The sequence below is a fragment of the Penaeus chinensis genome, chromosome 19, assembly GCF_019202785.1.
Source record: "Penaeus chinensis breed Huanghai No. 1 chromosome 19, ASM1920278v2, whole genome shotgun sequence".
Taxonomy (NCBI): Eukaryota; Metazoa; Arthropoda; class Malacostraca; order Decapoda; family Penaeidae; genus Penaeus; species Penaeus chinensis.
Genome location: NC_061837.1, coordinates 15,314,656 through 15,327,155, shown reverse-complemented (window position 1 = coordinate 15,327,155; position 12,500 = coordinate 15,314,656). Strand labels below are relative to the sequence as shown.

The window sequence follows — 12,500 nt, the reverse complement described above, 5'->3', positions numbered from 1 at the left end:
CCTCCCCACCTCCCCTCTCCACCTCCCTTCTCCCCCTCCTTCCCTTTTTCTCCCTTCTCCCTTCCTTCTCCTTCCCTCCCCCCCTTTCCACCTCCCCTCTCCACCTCCCTTCCCCCCCGAGGTCCAAGACCCTGTGACGATCCTGAGCGCCGCGAAGCCGAAGCCGAGACGCCCGGAGCCGCTGGACCTGCCGGGGTTGCCAAGAGTCGCCAAGGTGCTGGAGAGGATGGTCGCGCAGAATATCTACGATGACATCGCGCAAGGTTAGTTTTTGGTGGTGGTGATTGTGGTGGTGATGGTGGTGGTGGGGATAGTGGTGGTGGCGATTGTGGTGGTGTTGATTGTGGTGATGGTGATTGTGGTGGTGGTGGTGACTGTGGAGGTGATGGTGGGGATTGTGGTGGTGGTGATGGTGATTGTGGTGGTGATTGTGGTGGTGGTGGTGGTGATTGTGGTGGTGATGGTGGTGGTGGGGATTGTGGTGGTGTTGATTGTGGTGATGGTGATTGTGGTGGTGGTGGTGACTGTGGAGGTGATGGTGGGGATTGTGGTGGTGATGGTGATTGTGGTGGTAATGGTGAGGATTGTGGTGGTGGTGGGGGCGATTGTGGTGGTGATGGTGGGGATTGTGTTAGTGGTGATTGTGGTGGTGATGGTGGGGATTGTGGTGGTGTTGATTGTGGTGGTGTTGATTGTGGTGATGGTGATTGTGGTGGTGGTGGTGACTGTGGAGGTGATGGTGGGGATTGTGGTGGTGGTGATGGTGATTGTGGTGGTGATTGTGGTGGTGGTGGTGGTGATTGTGGTGGTGATGGTGGTGGTGGGGATTGTGGTGGTGTTGATTGTGGTGATGGTGATTGTGGTGGTGGTGGTGACTGTGGAGGTGATGGTGGGGATTGTGGTGGTGATGGTGATTGTGGTGGTAATGGTGAGGATTGTGGTGGTGGTGGGGGCGATTGTGGTGGTGATGGTGGGGATTGTGTTGGTGGTGATTGTGGTGGTGATGGTGGGGATTGTGGTGGTGGTGATTGTGGTGGTGTTGATTGTGGTGATGGTGATTGTGGTGGTGGTGGTGACTGTGGAGGTGATGGTGGGGATTGTGGTGGTGGTGATGGTGATTGTGGTGGTGATTGTGGTGGTGGTGGTGGTGATTGTGGTGGTGATGGTGGTGGTGGGGATTGTGGTGGTGGTGGGTGATTGTGGTGGTGATGGTGGGGATTGTGGTGATGGTGATTGTGGTGGTGATGGTGGAGATTGTGGTGATGGTGATTGTGGTGGTAGTGGTGATTGTGGTGGTGATGGTGGGGATTGTGGAGGTGCTGGTGGGGATTGTGGTGGTGATGGTGGGGATTGTGGTGGTGGTGGTGATTGTGGTGGTGATCGTGATTATGGTAGTGGTGATGGTGACTGAGGTGGTGGTTATTGTTGTGGTGATTGTGGTGGTAGTGATTGTGGTGATGGTGATTGTGGTGATGGTGATTGTGGTGGTGGTGATTGTGGTGGTGGTGATGGTGGTGTATTTGTGTGAGGTTTTCTTTTTTTTTTTCTTTTTTTGTATGGTTAGGATTTTGCTGGTTGAGTTAGTTACGGCTGTCAAACTGAATAAACACAGATACACACGCAACATAAACGCCACCTTCACACACACATACACTCTCTCTCTTTCTGTCTGTCTCTCTCTCTCTCTCTCTCTCTCTCTCTCTCTCTCTCTCTCTCTCTCTCTCTCTCTCTCTCTCTCTCTCTCTCTCTCTCTCTCTCTCTCTCTCTCTCTCTCTCTCTCTCTCTCACACACACACACACACACACACACACACAAACACACACACACACACACACACACACACACACACACATACACACACGCAAACACACCCACAACCCCACAATTACATAACCTCCCCTCCCCCTCCCTCCCGCACCCCACCCCTCCCTTCACCCTCAAACCTCCCCCTCCAGACTTCAAGTTCTGGGAGGACGCGAGCGACGAGTACCACCCCTTCGAGGGCTCCCTGCTCCCCCTCTGGAAGTTCAAGTACGAGCATTCCAAGTCACTGCTTGTGTCTGACATCTGCTGGAGCCCCGTGTACGCCGACCTCTTCGCCATCTCGTACTTGTCGTCAGGTAGGTGTTCCGGGAGGATTTGGTTATAGGGTATGTATTAGTATCATTATTGTTGTTGTTTGTTGTTGTGTAATAGCGTTGTTATTACTGTGATTATTGCTGTCATGGTTATTATGGTTATTATTGAAGTTGCTGTTGTTGTTGTTATCTTTATTTTATTATTATCATGATTATTTTGATCTTTATTGTCATTATTCTATTGTTATTATTATTATTATTATTATTATTACTATTATTTTTCATTATTATTATTATTATTATTATTATTATTATTATTATTATTATTATTATTGTTGTTGTTGTTGTTCATCGTCATTAACCTAACCATTATCATCAATGTGATTCTCATCATCATCATCGTTCTCATTCTCATCACCATTGTCATCTCCATTCGCAATATTAACACCATGAACCATACTACCGTGTTTACCATTCTCATTACCAACACCATTATCACCACCACCATTATACCTCGCCATCACTCCATCACCATCACCACCATAACCATTACTACCATCATCACCATCACCACCATCACCACCATCACCACCATCACCATGACAATCACCACCATCACCATCGTCACAATCACCACCATCACCATGACAATCACTATCGTCACAATCACCACCATCACCACCATCACCATCACCATCGTCACAATCACCACCATCACCATCGTCACAATCACCACTACCATCACCACCATAACCACCATCACCACCATAACCACCTTCACCACCATTACCACCATCATCACCATCACCACCATCATCACCATCATCACCATGACAATCACCACCTTCACCATCGTCACAACGCAGGAGTGGACGGCGGAGGGGAGGAGATGGGCGGGATGCTGTGCCTTTACACCCTCAAGAGTCCTTCCACGCCCGAGCGAGTCTTCCACACGCCCTTCGGAGTCGTCACGGCCAGGTTCCACCCTCAGGTAGGTCTTGGGGAGGGGGGGTCGTAGGGGGGAAGGTGGGGGGGAAGGGGAGGAGGAATGGAAGGTAAGAAGAGAGTGTAGTTTCGGGAAATAGGTTGTTGGTGTTGATAGTGTCGTTATTATTGGCATCCTTGTTATCATTATTATTGTTATTATTTATATCATTATTACCATTATTATTAATAGAATGATCCCCTTCCTACCCACCATCCATCGCCCCCGTTGCCCCATCCCTCTCCCCTCCCCATCCTCCCTCCCCTCCCTTCCCCCTTTACCCTTTTCCTCTCCCCATCCCAATTCCCCCACACCTCCCCCATACCCCCTCTCCTCCCCCTCACCAACCCATCTTTACCCTTTACCCTTTCCCTCTCCCCTCCCCTTACCCCACCCATCCCCTTCCCTCACCCATCCTCCATCCCCTCTCCCCTTACCCCCTCTCCTCCTCCATTACCCTTCCTCCCTTCCATACCCACCACCTCCCATCCCCTTTCCCCTTACCCCCTCTCCTCCCCATTACTCTTCCCCGCTTCACTCTCCTCCCCCTCCCCCATCCACTTACCCTCCCTCTCCTCCCCCTCCCCCCACCAACTCACCCTCCTCCCCCACCCACCCCATTGCCTCTTCCTTTACCCCTTCCCCTCCCCCATTACCCTTTCCCCTTCCCTCTTCCACCCACCCCCATCCCCTCCCCCATTACCTTAACCCCTCCCCTCCCCCATTACCCTTTCACCCCTCCCTCCCCCACCGACCCCCATCCCCTCTCGCCTTACCCCCTCCATGCTGGTGGCCGGGCGCACCGACGGCTCCGTGGTCGTGTACGACGTGACGGCCCCGCCCCACGCCGCTGCCATCTGCTCGTCGGCGGTCAAGGGGAAGCACCTCATGCAGGTCACTCAGGTACGAGGGGAAAGGATGAGGGCTAAGACTGATGTATGAGGGATGAGGGGAAGGTGTGGTGTATGAGGGATGAGGGGAAGGTATGGTGTGTGAGGCACGAGGAGAAGATATCAACGCCATAACTGCTATGATAAAACACGCTAATGCTATCGTCGCTATTATCACCGCCGTCTCCGCTCTCCAAGTAACGGCCGACTGCCTCCCGACCTCCAGGTGAGATGGGTCCGCACGCAGCCGGGGGAGGAACTCAGCTTCTTCTCCGTCTCCCTGGACGGCCGAGTGACGCAGTGGCACCTCCACTCCGCCTGCCTGGTTCACAGGGACGTCCTCGACTTCGCCTCCTGCAGACAGCCGACCAAACCGCACTCCTCGTCGGATAAGGTGGTTCTGGAAGGTGGGAAGGATTTCCTTTTTATTATTTTTTCTATTGTTTTTTTACTTGTTTAATACTGATTTTGATATTGTTACCTTCGTCGGATAGGGTGGTTTTCGAAGGTGGAAAGATTTTTTTCCTTTATTTTTCATGTTTTATCTTATTTTTACTGATTTTGATAAAATGATAAAGTGTTTTTAGAAGCGTTGAGTATTTTTTTTTTTTTTTTACTTCTTCTTACATCAACGAAAAAATAATGACGATTTTGAGATTGATATCTCATTCGAATAAAATAGTTTTAGAAGGCGAAAAGCTTGTATTATCACTGTTACTGATTATTTCTTCTGTAAAAGTAATCATAAAAATATGATGGAGCTTGGCATCGCCAGGCAGAACAAACGCGATTTCTTCGGATAATGTGGATCTGAAAAAAAAAAACTTTTCAACACTTATATTGACAACTTGACATTTGCTATTTCTTTTCTACTTGGGAGGAGAATAATCAACATTTTTCTTTCCCGTGTCTTCTTCAGGGATAAAGTTCTTTCTTCTTTTTATCTTAGAAGAGATGTATTGCCTATCTTTTTACTATCTTCTGTCTTTATGGATATTGCCTTGACCTTTCCTTCGTTTTCTTTCTATTTTCTTCTACTCGTGTTCTTCTTTTCTTCTTCTTCTCCTTCTTTTCCTTCTTCGACTTCTTCTTCTTCTCGTTCTTCCTTCTCTCCTCCTCCTCCTCCTCCTCCTTCTTCTTCTTCTTCTCGTTCTTCTTCTTCCTCTTCTCCTCCACCTCCTCCTCCTTCTCCTTCTTTTTCTTCTTCTTCTTCTCATTATTATTATTATTATTATTATTATTATTATTATTATTATTATTATTATTATTATTATTATTATTATTATTCTAATTCTTCTTCTTCTTCTTCTTCTTCTTCTTCTCCTTCTTCTTCTCCTTCTTCTTCTACTTCTTCTTCTTCTTTTTTTTTCAAAATAAAAATGGATATTATGCTGTCATCTCGTTGAACACATAAATATCATGCATTTATATTTTAAGAACAAATTCGATTTTCCATAATTTCAGGTTTTATGTATTCTCGTAATTTAATTTAACTACTGTTCTCAAATAATACTCTGACTATAATTGTAGAAAGTCTACGGTTTTACTCGCCGTAGTTCAATTCACATTGCCAATAAATTGTTGCCGAGATTTATCGACGAACAAATATCCCAGTGCAGTTTCTCATTGTTCATACGTATCGAAGAAATTTCTTTGAAAAATCATTCCACTGCTCTGCCTGGATATACCAAATTTCAGAAGTGCACTACAAACTGATTTCATTTACATTTTATTTGGATATCACTGTATTCTACTAAACCCCACAAATGCACCACAAACGAACTGAATTTCCCTTTGCTTTGTTAATCTGTCAGTTTTTTTTACCGCAAATGTACCACAGACATATTTCACATTCCATTTCACTTCAAAATCGGTACACAACAAACTGATTCCTTTCCTATTTCCCTAACTCCGTCGTCCATGTCTCCCCCCCCTCCCCCACCAGGAGCGGCCACCTGCATAGACTTCCGCCCCGACCACGAGAATATAATGCTTCTGGGGACGGACACAGGGGCGGTTTTCCAGTGCTCCGTCGCCTCCACCACCCACACTCTCTTCCGCTACCCTGCCCACACGTCCCCCGTCAGACAGGTGTCCTGGAATACGCACCACCACGGGATCTTCGTGACGTGTTCTCTCGACTGGATGGTCAAAGTGTGGCAATATGAGTTTGTGTGCGTAGATTTTTTCTTTCCTTTTCTTTTCTTCTCTTTTTTAGGGGGATTGGGGGGTCGTGGGTGGGGTGGGGGATGGGAGGGAGGGTGGGAAGTGTCGCCCCTTCTACATTATGCTTCTTTATCTTATCTTTCCGTGTACTTTCAATTGACTATCTTGCCTGTCTGCTCCTTTTTTTTTTTTTTTTTTCTCACAGGTTATTTCCCTGTCTATACATGATATACATAGTTCTACTTAAACCTATCTCCATAGATGTAGCAACTACCATTATACCACTCCCCCCCTCCAACCAACCCCGTCTCACTCCCCCTCCCCCATTCCCACAGCTCCCCCCTCATCCAGCTGGATCTCGGCGGCGCGGTGGCTGGGGTAACTTGGACCCCACACAGCAGCAGCGTTTTCGTTGCGGTGACTGACGAGGGGCGCGTACACGTCTACGACTTGCATGTACGTAAATGCCATCCTCTGTGCGTACAGGGCGTGGTTCAGAAGAAGAGGGGCGTGGTCACCTGTATCGCCTTCAGTCCGTTTCATCCCGTTATCCTTGTGGGCGGAGACAGGTGGGTTTGATGGGCGTGGTCTAGGTGGTTTGGTGTAAGTATAGCGCGGTGTGTGTATATCAAGCAGTATTTTATAGCGTGTGGTTTAATTGGTATGACATGGTATTTTGTGCTGTATTGTATACTATGGTTATTAGGAGGTTATTTTGTGTTTTGAGTATTGTAGACAGGTATTGTTGTAAGGTTGTGACGATTGTTAGTAAGGAGTATGGTGTGTTATAGTTGTATGGTTAGGATGGTGTAGCTATGGTAGAGTCTGGCAAGATATACTGTGATTACTGTAGCCTTGTCTGGTGTGTCTGTTTGTTTGTGGCATTCCCTGTTACATAAGGATTAGTATGGTGAAGGGGCTAATAGTGTTGTGGTATAGTATGGTGCATAGGTGGCATAGCTCAGTGGTAGAGCACTAGGCTTCGCAATCGCAAGGTCCTGGGTCCGCGCCCGGCCGCCGCCCCTCTCAGTCGACTCAGCTGAGTACTGATATGCGGACGTCAGCATGTTGGGGTCAAAGTCCGGGCGGGAAGGAACTGGTCACTCTACCGCGTCATACTGCGGCTTAGTAAGCATGTGTTTCTCTACGAACATGTCCCCTACGTCCACATGGATATGGGACTAACTAGTATGGTGTGGACTGGTATATTCAGTAAGTTGACGTACAATTGCAGTATTTTTGGTAAGAAGTGGTATGATCTAAAATGGTGTGGGCATATATGATAGGATGGTATAGATTAGAATAATGTGATATAACAGACAATTTGTGACGTGGCTTTGTATGTATGTTTGGAAAGTTACAGTATGGTATAGTATATTCGGCGTGGTATGGTTTGATATAATGCAGTAAAACAGGAATTTCCAGAAAACCGGATATTTCTTCTTCTTTCTCTCTCTTTGATATATTATGGTATAGTTTGGTACGCCTGGTATGGTTTGTAGGTTGCGATGTATGTTTGTGAATTACTGGGTAGTCTCTGACGTAAATAAACACTGATCTTGTCTTACACGATCGACTTGTTGTGACAATGACATCACTGCGTATCACAAGAAAATGGAAGAGCATATTTCATTTTCCTCGTAGAGTTCGATGGCGCAGTTCGTGACGCAGTGATGACGTCATTGTGTTATAAGGGCTTTTCACGTGCTCGAAGTTAGGATCGAGATAACACAGCGTAGAGGCAATACACGGGAGAAAGTCGTTCGTCTTTTCAAATAAAAAGCGAGAGAGAGAGAGAGAGAGAGAGAGAGAGAGAGAGAGAGAGAGAGAGAGAGAGAGAGAGAGAGAGAGAGAGAGAGAGAGAGAGAGAAAGAGAGAGAGAGAGAGAGAGAGAGAGAGAGAGAGAGAGAGAGAGAGAGAGAGAGAGAGAGAGAGAGAGAGAGAGAGAGAGAAAGAAAGAGAGAGAGAGAGAGAGAGAGAGAGAGAGAGAGAGAGAGAGAGAGAGAGAGAGAGAGAGAGAGACGGCGCGCGGTGAGCCCTGCAGTTGATGTTGGGGACTGAAGTCGCACGTCTGCCTGCGCGGTGGCCCTTTTTCTTGTGCTGCAATAGCTTGCTGGGGAACCGCCGAAATTATTTTTATGTGTGGCCTCGCTTTGCATGGGGTCCTCCGCAGATACAGAAGCAAGGCGTAACCCTTTTTCCCTTTTCTATTTTGGCTCACCAGATTCTAGAGTCATGCTTTCTGCCACAGAACTTGCATCGAGCATCCTGCTGACAGGTCCATGACTTATAGCCCCATCTGCAGCACTTGAGGCACATGACTGCGGCTCCACGTATGGTGCTACCCTCCTATGCCCCGCTCCTGAGATGAATACCCTCTCTGGCACTTCCCCTTTCACGAGGGCAACGAGCTGACTTCGCTCCTCGCCCTTGGACACATGCAATTCGGGGTCCAATATCGTCGAGTACTGGAAAATGATCACTTTCGTGAGCTTTTCCCCAGCCTTTAGGACAGTCATCACTGTCCCCATGTATCCCCGAGTCATACTGTGAGATACAGCCTCCCTCTGCCTTCCTTCATAAGTGGATCGAAATCACAGCGGTGCCGGCCCAGTTACATGGCCCACCTCAATTTCTCCAGGAAACTCATGGCGCTGTCCTGTGGGAATAACAATCGTTTCCTGCCACTCACATCGGCAACATGCTGATTTCCTGCTTCGGTTCCCTCTTCGTTCCTCTTCCTCTTCTCCCCCCGCTCGTATCCATTCTCATTGTCACGTATGTCCACACTACCTTTACTTCTTTCCCTCTTATGAGATACACTTGCAACATGTCCTTGCGAGGTTAAACGTTTATCCTCCATTTCTACGTCGGAAGGGGAGTACCCCGATATGGCAACACTAGCCATGTTGACATCTAGGAGGAAGTGACAAATTGCAGGAGGGACTTCACTTGCTCCCTGTCTCTCACGATTGAGGATAGCACTAAATCACATCCTACTTCTGCGAGAGATACACCACGACTGAGAGAGAGAGAAAGAGACTGACAGAGAGAGAGGGAGAGGGAGAGAAGAGAGAGAGAGAGAGAGAGAGAGAGAGAGAGAGAGAGAGAGAGAGAGAGAGAGAGAGAGAGAGAGAGAGAGAGAGAGAGAGGGAGAAAAAGAGGGAGAGAGACAGAGACAGAGACATACTGTCAGGTTCTTGAGACCACTGCTGACCGCCAATTTGTCAGGGTTGTGTTAACTCAAACTCACGGTCTGGTTGCACTGTTTATTGTGGTAAAAGGTTCTTGGTAATGTAGTGTTGCCGGAGGATGAAGTGGCTGGCTTGTGCAGAAGCAGAAACCCGAGCGGCGACTAGGCCCGGCAAGGGGCCCTGGAGGGTGGCCCCTGACTCGAAGTAGAGTGATGTGTATGGGTCAAGGTCAGGGGTCATGAGTGATGTGGGCATGGCTTAAGTCAGTATGGCGGCGACTGGTCACCCCTGTTAGTTGGAGGGGGTGACACTGAAGGCACCTGACCATTCTGAGACCGCTCGGCACACGCTCCCCAATTTGGACTTGCTATGCTCAGACAGGGGACTAAAATGAGGGAATAAGAACTGCAGTCTCTTCTCCAGATGGGAGTCATTGAATGCCTGATGCAGAGTGAGTGTGTCGCTGATGTGGGTTTGTGGAACCTTTGCGGTGGTGGACCCCTTCAGCTTCCTTTTGATCGCGTCCTGTGGGGTGTGCTCCTGCCGTCGGCTAGTCTTCGGTGTGTATCCTGGTAGGCTGTGTCCCTTCTCGCATAGCTGCGTAGACATTTTAGTTTTTTTTTCGGAGAGAGGAGTTGTCGAGCTGGATGTTCTTGGAGGCATCATTCTTGGAAGAAGCAACATCCCACTGCTGCCACCAATTGTCAGGGTTGTTGACTCAAACTCACGGTCTGGTTGCACTGTTTATTGTGGTAGAAGGTTCTTGGTAGACGGAGGTTGAAGGGGCCGGCTTGTGCAGAAGTAGAGACCTGGATGGCGAGTAGGCCCGGCAAGAGAGAGAGAGAAACAGAGAGAGAGGGGGGGGGGGGAGCGCGAGAGAGAGAGAGAGAGAGAGAGATGGAGAGAGAGACAGATCGAGAGAGAAAGAGAGAGAAAGAGAGAGAGAGAGAAGAGAGTGAGAGAGACAGACTAAGAGAGAAATAGACAGAGAGAGAGAGAGAGAGAGAGAGAGAGAGAGAATAGGAAAGGCAGATTTATAGCTGGACAGATAGATAGGTAGATAAATAGGTAACAATGAGAAATATAGATAAGTACATTTTCTGGAAGATCAATGATTGCATCATTATGCCCTGTGTTTAAAGCTTGCTATATGAATATCAGATATTTAGTTTTTGTATTATTGTTTTTATCTCTCTCTCTCTCTCTCACGCACACACTTTCTATCCCTCTTTCTATCTCTCTTCTCTGTCCTCTCCTGTTTATCTTTGCTCTTCCCATACTCCCCTCCCTCACCCCACCTCAACCCTCCTCCCTTTCCACCCCCAATCTCCTCCACCCCCTCTCCCATCACCCCAACTTCCTCCTTAAATCACCCCCCCCCCCTTTACCCTTTACCTCAACTCCCTCCCTCCTTTCCGTGTACATCCGCACTAACCTTACGTTCTCTTCTCTCCCTTTTCCCCCCTTTGCCCTCTTCTCCTCTCCCCTCTTCCCCCTCTCCTTCTCTCTCCTCATTCCCATCGTCTCCTCTTTCCTCTTTCAACTCTCCTCTTTCACTTCCGTTCCCTCTCTTCCTCTCCTCTCTTCTCCTTTCTCTCACTCCCTTCTTTCCCCTCTCTTCTTCTCCCCTCTTCCCTCTCTCCTTCTCTCCCCTCTTTTCATTCTCCCCCTCTCTTCCTCTCCCTTTTCTCCCCTCTCCTCCTCTCCCTTCTTTCCTCTCTCCTCCTCTCCCTTCTTCCCCCTCTTTTCCTCTCCCTTCTCTCCCCTCTCCTCCTCTCCCTTCATCCCCCTCTCTTCCTCTCCCTTCTTCCCCCTCTCTTCCTCTCCCTTCTTTCCCCTCTCCTCCTCTCCCTTCTTCTCCCTTTCTTCCTCTCCCTTCTTTCCCCTCTCCTCCTCTCCCTTCTTTCCCCTCTCCTCCTCTCCCTTCACCCCCCTCTCTTCCTCTCCCTTCTTCCCCCTCTCTTCCTCTCCCTTCTTCCCCCTCTCCTCTTTTCCCTTCATCCCCCTCTCTTCCCCCTCTCCTCCTCTCCCTTCGCAATCCTCAGAGGGCGTCTGGTATCCTTCAAGCTCTCCCCGAACCTCCGAAGACAGCCCAAGGATGCGAAAGGATGCGACGCCCAGCAACTGAAGGAGATTGAAATGTGCAAGATGGAGAGGATTATTGCAACCACCAGGGGATAGGGGCGTAAATGTTTTTTTTGTCACTCTTGTTGTTATTTTCATAATCATCTTGATTATTATAGTTATGGTAATGGTGATAATAATAATACTGCTACTGTTATCGTTACTACTATTAATAATGATAATAAAAAAAAATACTAAGACTAATAATGACGATGATGATGATAATAATAATGATGATTATAATTGTAAAAATAATAATAATAATGATAATATAAATGAGATCATTATTACTATTAATAGGAATGATAATGATGATATAAATGATTAACCATAATAATCATTGTTATTATTGTTACTATTATTATTATCATTATCATTATTACTTGTATCATCATTATCGATATCATTATTATTATGATCATGACCATTATCCTTATTATTTGTGTTATCATTTTAAATATAATTATTATTATCATTAGAAGTAGTAGTAGTAGCAGCAGTAGTATTGTTAGTGTCGTTATTAAGCTTGTTATTATTATTATTATTATCATTGTTCCTATCATTACAATTATTATTATATCTGTTGTTATTACTATCATCAGTGTTATTGTTATCATTATAATTATCATTATCATCGCTGTTATCATCATTATTATGAACCTATTTTTGACCATAGTATTCTTCTTCTTTGAATGACTCTCATTTTCGGTTCCTTTTCTTCATCTGTTCAACAGTTATGAACAACAGGAACATCAGTGTTTTTACATACCCTCACTCTGCCTGCGGACGACTGACTGTGTTCAAAATATGACTTCATCGATTAAGTTGTATTTCAAGGTCGATGTATCATTTGTACATACTTGTAATATACGAAATGTGATTATATACTGCGCCAGTTATCATTCATTCAATAGGAATCATGTCAATGTAGATTTTCGTACGAAAGAAATGTTAAGAAACTTGAATTTCCGTGTGTTATTTTGAATATCCTTCTTATTCTCTGACACAAATTGAAGGTTGGAAATTAATGTTTTCTAATGAAAGAAATCAGTCTTGATATAT

The 12,500-nt window shown here is 46.7% G+C and overlaps 2 protein-coding genes across 2 annotated transcripts in view; both read left to right on the top strand.

Moving 5' to 3' along the window:
* LOC125034924 (dynein intermediate chain 2, ciliary-like) overlaps positions 1-3,097 on the top strand; it is a 39,099-nt gene extending 36,002 nt beyond the window's left edge. The window contains exons 8-10 of the mRNA XM_047626971.1: positions 122-263; positions 1,957-2,121; positions 2,946-3,097. Coding sequence (XP_047482927.1) covers positions 122-263; positions 1,957-2,121; positions 2,946-3,097 — 459 coding nt within the window. The remainder of the gene's footprint in view (positions 1-121; positions 264-1,956; positions 2,122-2,945) is intronic.
* Positions 3,098-3,847: 750 nt separating this feature from the next.
* Positions 3,848-11,573, top strand: LOC125034923 (dynein axonemal intermediate chain 1-like). The gene is made up of 5 exons (XM_047626969.1): positions 3,848-3,967; positions 4,181-4,361; positions 5,900-6,128; positions 6,456-6,689; positions 11,360-11,573. Exons 1-5 carry the CDS (start codon positions 3,848-3,850, stop codon positions 11,493-11,495), a joined length of 900 nt encoding a protein of 299 aa, XP_047482925.1. The 3' UTR covers positions 11,496-11,573.
* Positions 11,574-12,500: the final 927 nt, after the last annotated feature.

What these genes read in the sequence shown, in the direction of transcription:
- LOC125034923 (XM_047626969.1), top strand. Translation starts at nt 3,848, where the DNA reads ATGCTGGTGGCCGGGCGCACCGACGGCTCCGTGGTCGTGTACGACGTG. An exon ending in GGATAAGGTGGTTCTGGAAG is followed by an intron (nt 4,362 to 5,899) that starts GTGGGAAGGATT and finishes CTCCCCCACCAG; the next exon opens with GAGCGGCCACCTGCATAGAC. An exon ending in GTGTGGCAATATGAGTTTGT is followed by an intron (nt 6,129 to 6,455) that starts GTGCGTAGATTT and finishes CCATTCCCACAG; the next exon opens with CTCCCCCCTCATCCAGCTGG.